Here is a 9,419-nt window from a genome sequence, read left to right as displayed (position 1 = left end):
GTGTGTGTGTGTGTGTGTGTGTGTGTGTGTGTGTGTGTGTGTGTATGGTACGAGGATTGGGGTAAATTGAAAGTCACTGCTCCTCTACACACACACAGGGCAAGTCTGATGGAGAGGAAAGAGATGAACATGGAGAAGAGAGCACTAGTGTGTGTACTGTGTACCAGACTGTCCTGACTAACAGCATTAGTGTGAGTGTTGAGTTTTATTATATACTGACCTGTCTTCTAATCTAACCATTCCCTGGGATTACAGCCTTGAGATGCCACACAGTTATATTTAATACTTACATTTTAGTGGACACTCTTATCCAGAGCCACTTACAGGAGCAATTAAGGTCAAGTGCCTTGCTCAAGGGCAAATCGAAATTTTTCACCTAGTCAGCTCGGGATCCGAACTAGCAACATTTTGGTTTGTGGCACCCAACGCTCTTAATCACTAGGCTAACTGCCGCCTTTAACACACACACACACACACACACACACAAACTCATAAATCACACTAATGCTCGCAAGCAAGCAAGCACACACACAAACACACACACTAAGAGGGATGTGTGATATTGGTTGTCAGCCCGACCCTCTGAGGCAGCGAGAGTGGCAGAGAAAAATTAGAGAGTGAAAGGAGAGCGAGAGACAAAATGTCAAAGTAATAAAGAGAGATCTTTCCTGTGTTGATCCCAGTGCTGATATCAAAGAGAAAACACACACAGCCTACACTTTCACAGAACAAGGACTATGTGTGTATGTGGCGCTAGTCTGTTCCCATGGTATAAGTGATGTCTGCCTCCTACCTGTACAACACATTACCGTGTGGCCCACTGCAGCTGTACTGACCTCCCTTACAGACATTAACACAGACACGCAATTGCGTCACCACCTTGCAACAAGATAAGGAAGCAGGTCAACTGATAAGGTGTGATAGTGATATGTAGGGTGTGTACAGTCCCGATTAAGCAGAGAGAAACAGAGGCTATTAACATCCCAGCAGGTGTCAATGTATTTCAAATCCTCTGTTCATTAATCTATATCAATCATTTAAGCAACCAATCAATAAATTCAATTCCGTGTAGCATTACTCAAGTGATTTGTTTGTGGTAGTTAGTGTGAATTTTGCAGATTCAAATTGGCATCGCGCACACACGACACACACAGACCTTTCTCTCACCAAAAAGAGGTCGTCCCACTTTCTTTCACTAATTTCTCTGGTGTGGGCTTGGGGGCTTGGGGAGAATTTGAGCTCTGGCTCAGTTTCTCATGCTGAGAGAAGAGAGAGATGCAGTTCCTTATAGTCATCGTGTTAGAATGTTATTACCATGTTATAGTTGTGTCATAGGCTAAACACAATAAAGGTGAATTATATGTCACCTTTGTTCATCATGTTTTATTATAGTCATCCTGTCATGTTACAATGATGTTATAGTCATTGCCATGTTATGTAGTGAGAGACATCTCATGGTCCTAGTTACAGCTCTGCTCCTACAGTGCCTTGCGAAAGTATTCGGCCCCCTTGAACTTTGCGACCTTTTGCCACATTTCAGGCTTCAAACATAAAGATATAAAACTGTATTTTTTTGTGAAGAATCAACAACAAGTGGGACACAATCATGAAGTGGAACGACATTTATTGGATATTTCAAACTTTTTTAACAAATCAAAAACTGAAAAATTGGGCGTGCATAATTATTCAGCCCCCTTAAGTTAATACTTTGTAGCGCCACCTTTTGCTGCGATTACAGCTGTAAGTCGCTTAGGGTATGTCTCTATCAGTTTTGCACATCGAGAGACTGAAATTTTTTCCCATTCCTCCTTGCAAAACAGCTCGAGCTCAGTGAGGTTGGATGGAGAGCATTTGTGAACAGCAGTTTTCAGTTCTTTCCACAGATTCTCGATTGGATTCAGGTCTGGACTTTGACTTGGCCATTCTAACACCTGGATATGTTTATTTTTGAACCATTCCATTGTAGATTTTGCTTTATGTTTTGGATCATTGTCTTGTTGGAAGACAAATCTCCGTCCCAGTCTCAGGTCTTTTGCAGACTCCATCAGGTTTTCTTCCAGAATGGTCCTGTATTTGGCTCCATCCATCTTCCCATCAATTTTAACCATCTTCCCTGTCCCTGCTGAAGAAAAGCAGGCCCAAACCATGATGCTGCCACCACCATGTTTGACAGTGGAGATGGTGTGTTCAGGGTGATGAGCTGTGTTTCTTTTACGCCAAACATAACGTTTTGCATTGTAAATTTTGGTTTCATCTGACCAGAGCACCTTCTTCCACATGTTTGGTGTGTCTCCCAGGTGGCTTGTGGCAAACTTTAAACAACACTTTTTATGGATATCTTTAAGAAATGGCTTTCTTCTTGCCACTCTTCCATAAAGGCCAGATTTGTGCAATATACAACTGATTGTTGTCCTATGGACAGAGTCTCCCACCTCAGCTGTAGATCTCTGCAGTTCATCCAGAGTGATCATGGGCCTCTTGGCTGCATCTCTGATCAGTCTTCTCCTTGTATGAGCTGAAAGTTTAGAGGGACGGCCAGGTCTTGGTAGATTTGCAGTGGTCTGATACTCCTTCCATTTCAATATTATCGCTTGCACAGTGCTCCTTGGGATGTTTAAAGCTTGGGAAATCTTTTTGTATCCAAATCCGGCTTTTGATTTCTTCACAACAGTATCTCGGACCTGCCTGGTGTGTTCCTTGTTCTTCATGATGCTCTCTGAGACTATCACAGTGCAGGTGCATTTATACGGAGACTTGATTACACACAGGTAGATTGTATTTATCATCATTAGTCATTTAGGTCAACATTGGATCATTCAGAGATCCTCAATGAACTTCTGGAGAGCGTTTTCTGCACTGAAAGTAAAGGGGCTGAATAATTTTGCACGCCCAATTTTTCAGTTTTTGATTTGTTAAAAAAGTTTGAAATATCCAATAAATGTCGTTCCACTTCATGATTGTGTCCCACTTGTTGTTGATTCTTCACAAAAAAATACAGTTTTATATCTTTATGTTTGAAGCCTGAAATGTGGCAAAAGGTCGCAAAGTTCAAGGGGGCAGAATACTTTCGCAAGGCACTGTATAGCTCAGCGTAAAGGTAAGTGAGTGTGTGAGATCATCCATTCACAGATCAAAGATAACTATTATCCTTTACACATTCTTGTACAACGATCATAAGCAAATGTCTAGGGCGGTTGAGTGCTTTTTACACGTAAGGCTAGATCCTCACAACGTCTGAAACGAGAGAGAGTGAGACAGAGTGAGAGACAGAAATGAGCGAGAGAACAAGAATGAGACAAACAAAGGGAAGACATGACAGAGAGAGGGAGAGTGAGGATAAAAACATACCCGATGGCTAGGCACTACTAAGCAGGCAGGTCTTAAACCTGTACATGTTGGAACCTGTACATGATGCCCCGATGGAGATGCAACTCAATATTAGGAAGGTGTTCCTAATGTTTTGTATACTCAGACTATATTATGAATTCAGATGAGGACGTCGTAATAGTACACACAGTTCCTTGTTACACTTCACTTGAACTATCTCTGTTCCTGTAGTATTGCTGCGTATTATAGAGATGATTTCAGACTGTTGAGTGAGAGGGCTTGAATCTTTTCCAGCTCCAATTTGCATGCATCCACACACACAAATACAAACACAGACAGACACAGACAGACACAGACAGACACAGACGCACACAGAGACGACTCAACCTGAGCTCAGCTGTCAATCAGAGCTTGTTTGCCCGCAGTGATAACAGGGCACAGCTCTGCAGCTTACCAAGAACTCTCCCTAGGGGGATCAAAACACTGCAATGACACCCCATAATAATTTCCCATAATAATCCAGTCACAAAAGATGACACTAGACACTGATCTAAGGTCAGCTTTGAGTTTTTCCCCCTAAAAGTTGGGAGGGAAGGTAAGCTGATCCTAGATCTGTGCCTATGGGCTACTTCTACAAGAGCGCCAAAACAGCTGGTACAGACAAACAGCTGAAGGAAGCACAAATGAACATTATAACCGATCTCCATAGGACGTTTTTCAACTCAAAAGAAATAGGGGGTAGGGTGTGGGTAATGGTTAAGGTTAGGGTAGACAAGTGGTTTAGGCAAGCCTAGTGCAAAAGTATTCAACTCTTACCCTATGAGGTCCGGAGCCTGCTGGTTTTCTGTTCTACCTGATAATTCATTTCACCAACCTGGTGTCCCATGTCTAAAATCAGTCCCTAATTAGAGGGGAACAATGAAATACTGCAGTGGAACTGGCTTTGAGGTCCAGGGTTGAGTTTGAGGGGCCTGGTGGTTAAAATTGGATGTGGTTGTAGACTGGGAATTTCTATCATGTCTCCCTCAAAGCAGGAAGACTGGATCCATCTTCACAGAGGAACTAATTGCAGTCATAATGAGGATCCAGCACTTCCCATGTGGCCTATTATCTACAGACACTGAGTGGAGTCAAAGGCTTCCCTTTTAAAATGTATTTTACCTGTATTTAACTGGGCAAGTCAGTTAAGAACAAGATCTTATTTACAATGACAACCTAGGAACAGTGGGTTAACTGCCTTGTTCAGAGGCAGAACGACAGATTGTTAACTTGTCAACTCGGGGATTCGATCTAGCAACTTTTCAGTTACTCGCCCAGCGCTCTAACCACTCGGCTACCTGCCGTCCCTTACCTTCCCCCTTCATCTCCTCGCACTGAGGTTTAGCCTGACCAGTGAGCCATTGAACAAACACACAAAGGGTTAATGTCACCCTCCCATCAACCCAAATACCACCCTTTAATTGATCTAAGTAATAGATTTTTTTACAGTGGTAGTTTAGTCCAATACAGTAGTCATGTAAGCCTATAATGCAGCACCAATACATAGAACCCATCTATGAAATCATCAAGCTATAATGATAAGTCCCATTTGATTTTCAGCATATGGTTGTTGTATCATTTCATTCCTCTTAAGATTGGGATAGGTGGTTGATCCACCTAACGTTAGCTGTCACAGTAAGTACATTTTCCTCAATGTAGCTATCAGCAAAGTCAGAGCCAGTAAGGTAGAAAAAAGTCAAGTGCGAGTGTTAGTTCACAAAAGGCATGGGGTGTATTCATTACGGAAACAGTTTAGCGTTTAAGAACCAAACGGAAGCCAACAGAACAAAACTGATGTTTTTAAATGGACAAATTCAGGTACATCCCTCACCGTTTTATCAGTCTGCTTGTTTAACAGACGTTTTGCAACAGAATCGGCAGAATGTCGGATACCGTTGCACAACATTTCGTCTGTTAAAAACTTTTGCAACGGAAACATTTACTCCAAACAGAAAACATTTTGCAACAAAGGACAGTTGCCATTGGACAAATTCAGGTAGGTCCCTCCGTTTCGTTCAGTTTACTGTTTTTTCCGCTTGGTTCCTACAGTAAAAGGTTTCCATTGCAGAACGTTTGCAACATAATCTGACTAATGAATACACCACAGATGATAAACACTAACCCCAAATGAGCTCCTTATTAAAAGCACATAAATGATCTCCTTCAGTCTAGAATTCAGAATTGAATAATGGAATAGAAATTGAAGAATGTCAAATATCCACGGGCGAGCTGTTATCCATCTACTGACCAGGATAGATTCAGAAATGATGATTGCTCATAGCTCACTCAGCTAGCTAGCATGACTAACGTTAGCCGAGAAAATGACTATGATCATATTTAATCTACCACGAAATCACACATTGTGCCGTCACTACTACTAATTTAGCAAATAGTACGTTACCTGAACTGTTTAAGATATGCATTGCAATATAAATCAAATGCATGCATCATATGATCATATTGGATCATAGGGGAAACCGTATAACTAGGTAGCAAGCTAACCTAGCCACAGTTCAGATAGAGTAATGCATGCCACTGTATTGTTTACATAGCACGCTCGATTGTTTCCTATTTTGACAGCACGGAAACGGTACATACGTTACATACGTTTTAGGTAACAATCAACGTTCGGCGGTTTCAATGAAATATGTCTCTAACGTTATAGCTATAGCAATCAGACAGTGAGCTGTTTGTGATTTCCCAGTCCCTTGGTTACCTAGTTAGCGACCTAGCTATATTTGATTCTGAACATAGCCAGCTAGCGCACCTAATGTAGTTATTTATCTATTTTTATAAACGTCAATGGTAGTACACAAGTATATTGGCTATCTATCTAATGTGGCTATTGTCTTTGTATTTGCCCAATGTAAGCACGATAGCTAGCTAATTTCGGGGTGAGTCGGTTATAAAAGCCAACCAAGCTAACATTATTTAGCATGTGTCTGTAGACGGAGTTGGGCTGCTAAGGGAGTCGAGAGCTCTCATGGCTGGTTGACATGGTTAGTTACATTTTAATGACTGTGTAACAAATGCACGACAGCTCTCACCATTATGTCTGCATAACAGCCACCCATTTATGATCCATTGTCGCTTCTACAAACGAATAAGGAAGGACACCTGGGCGAATGTTTAGTTGAAACCTCCCCCACCCCACCATTGCACCGAAAACACAGTGCTCAACCGGGAACAATGCCCCCCACCCCTATGTCGCCTTTATGGGACGGCTCTTTTGCTCTCTCCGATCCGTTTCCGGGCTTACCAGATTTAAAGAACGCCGCTATATCGGCTGCGTCCTTTGACGTCTCATCAGCTCCTTCCCCAGAGCTCATGATGGTGGCCACCAACAGCCGCGATCCCAACTAAATTCCCAATGCGGTGGAAGACAAAAATCAGTTCGTTCCTCGGAAAAGCGTAGGCCAAGAGACACCGGGACTGACAGAATCGTTCCTAGATGCTAGCGCCATAAGCAAACCTCCATCTTGGGTAATGCAAACGCACAGCCGGGCGGCCGCCGGGTTCCTCCTCCGAGTCGAGCCGAAAAGAGAGTCGTTGTAGACGCGAAGAGGGGGGCAGAGGGGCATGGTATTCGGGAGGGGCTGGGTCTCTGTTCGGTGACTCTCCGGAAGCATTCGGAAACCTCCAGACAGAGAGCGGGCGAGCACGGGTTGACCGGCAACGACTGTCTGTGAGTCATTAATGAACATGACAGTGATTTGTGCTTTTTTTAAATACAGCATCGTACTGACTGTATTTCTGTATTTTGAAAGTTATATCAAAGATTTTTTATAACTAACCCAAGATAGACCACAGCCTTTCGTCTCCAATGGGAACACATTAGTAATAGTGGGCAGAACAAGCAAGGAGGTGGGCAGAGCCAAGCACAAGCTAGCAAGATCCTATTGGCCATTCTGGCAAATATTTGCTTATTGCCGTTAGCGAACGCATACTCTGTGAAATGCATGTGCGCAATAACTCAATTTGCCTTTGCACTCCTAAACAACGGGACTCTGTTCATAACAGATTCTAGATCAAATGTGTCATTGATGAGAATGCAGAATATCGGCCAAAATCCATCTTGTTCCATCTTCACCCAGTGCCTGCCACTTGGCTTCCTCTCACAAGTGGAAACACCAAGCGGATGCTTCACATTTATACTTCCGGTGAAATATGTGTCTCATTGTTTTTTCTGTGGTTACATATCTTTAGAACTTGATTGCTAACATGCACATCCTTTTGGGACTATATCAATAATGTACTAATGAAACAAATACCAAAATATAGTTTTTGGGTGGAGTTTTCAAATTCAAATGTCATGGTGCAGAATAAACTAATTCTGATTTGGTGGTAGGCCTAAAGTGTGTAGTCTAACCAATAACCAATGGTTAGGCCTAATGAAGACCCTACAGACAACTGAAAGAAGATCATGGGCCTACTTACACCCTGCTGTAGAAAAGGCATCTGCTGAACATAATCTGCTCAAAAATCCATTAATTCCTTCTTACTGTTATCAGAAGTAGAATGATTAGTAACACAACCTATTATCATTGTGTGTTTAAGGTTAAAATGAGTTTGTATAAATATATGTAGCCTCAGAAACAAAATTCATGAGATTAGTGATTTGCTAATCTTAGATAATATTAATATATTAGCCATTTCTGAGACTCACTTAGACAGCACCTTTGATGATACAGCAGTATGAATACAAGGATATAACATCTATAAATAAGACAGGTATGTCTATGTGGGAGGTGTTGCTGAATATATTCAGAGTCATATTCCTGTTAAGCTCAGCGAGGATCTCATGATAAATGATGAAGAGGTGACATGGCTTCAGGTTCACCTGCCTCATCTGAAGCCTCTTCTTTTAGAATGCTGCTATAGTCCACCAAGTACAAACTGTCAGTATCTGGACAATATGTGTGTGATGTTAGATAAGGCGCTAACAGAGAAATTTATTTTCTTGTTGACCTGAACATTGTTGGATCGATGATGAATTGAAAAACTGTATGGTTCAAATAAATGGTGCAAACAAGTCAGTCTGCTCAGCTGATTGGTTGACATACTGTACATTGAGAAATGTTGTGACTAAATTTAACAAACAAAAATAAACAATATTACCATAACAGTATAAATGACATAAAAAACTGTGTTCAACAGATTTCACCCAAAACTACAGGAAATAAAAAAACATTTTTGATACATTTTTTAAAATATATCCATCACTTTAACAGCCAATCATAAAAAAAAGTTAAAATGCTAATTTGACCTTTAGCTTAATAGATTAATTAAGATCATTTGATTAAGTTTCTTTATGACATCAGGCCCACTGTCTTGGGGTGGAACTACCTTTAGGGCACAAAATGGATGCGTTTTGAATAGTTTGCAAGAGAAAATGAAAATGAGTGTTTCTTATTGGACATGTCCCTCCCTGTTTCAGTCCATTTTCATCTATTTGGTGCCCAATGAAAATGAAGCAGTGTCTTTTTTTAACACCATGTATTATTCCCTACAGAATATGCCCCAGTGTTTTATTGAAATGGCCGCTCTCCTTTACGACTTAATTAATGTTTTACATTAATACATTAGCAATGAGAGGCCTTATTCTTTGCATAGTGGTAAATTATAGGAATACTTACAGTATCAGTCAAGTGTTTGGACACACCTACTCATAAGAGTTTTGATTTAGTTTGACTATTTTCTACAGTGTATAATAATAGTGAAGACATCAAAACTATGACATAACACACATGAAATCATGTAGTAACAAAAAAGTGTTAAACAAATCAAAATATATTTTAGATTTTAGATTCTTCAAAGTAGCCACCCTTTGCCTTGATGACAGCTTTGCACACTCTTGGCATTCTCTCAACTAGCTTCACCTGGAATGCTTTTCCAACCGTCTTGAAGGAGTTCCCACATATGCTGAGCACTTGTTGGCTGCGGTTAAACTCATCCCAAACCTTCTCAATTGGGTTGAGGTTGGGTGTTTGTGGAGGTCAAGTCATCTAATGCAACACTCCACCACTCTCCTTCTTGGTCAAACATCCCTTACA

The 9,419-nt window shown here is 41.2% G+C and overlaps 1 protein-coding gene across 7 annotated transcripts in view; it reads right to left on the bottom strand.

Moving 5' to 3' along the window:
* Positions 1-6,947, bottom strand: part of LOC118398970 (triple functional domain protein-like) — a 165,410-nt gene extending 158,463 nt beyond the window's left edge. For 6 of the 7 annotated variants that reach the window (XM_052472262.1, XM_052472263.1, XM_052472265.1 and 3 more), the window contains exon 1: positions 6,626-6,939. In XM_052472262.1, the coding sequence (XP_052328222.1) occupies positions 6,626-6,695 (70 nt within the window). In that variant the 5' untranslated portion in view covers positions 6,696-6,939. Of the gene's footprint in view, positions 1-6,625 lie in introns of all 7 variants that reach the window. The other variant, XR_008072845.1, reaches the window with a different exon arrangement.
* Positions 6,948-9,419: the final 2,472 nt, after the last annotated feature.

Source organism: Oncorhynchus keta, chromosome 20 (assembly GCF_023373465.1).
Source record: "Oncorhynchus keta strain PuntledgeMale-10-30-2019 chromosome 20, Oket_V2, whole genome shotgun sequence".
Classification (NCBI taxonomy): Eukaryota; Metazoa; Chordata; class Actinopteri; order Salmoniformes; family Salmonidae; genus Oncorhynchus; species Oncorhynchus keta.
The sequence above is the reverse complement of the archived record's forward strand: the minus strand, read 5'-3'. Positions and strand labels throughout refer to the sequence as shown.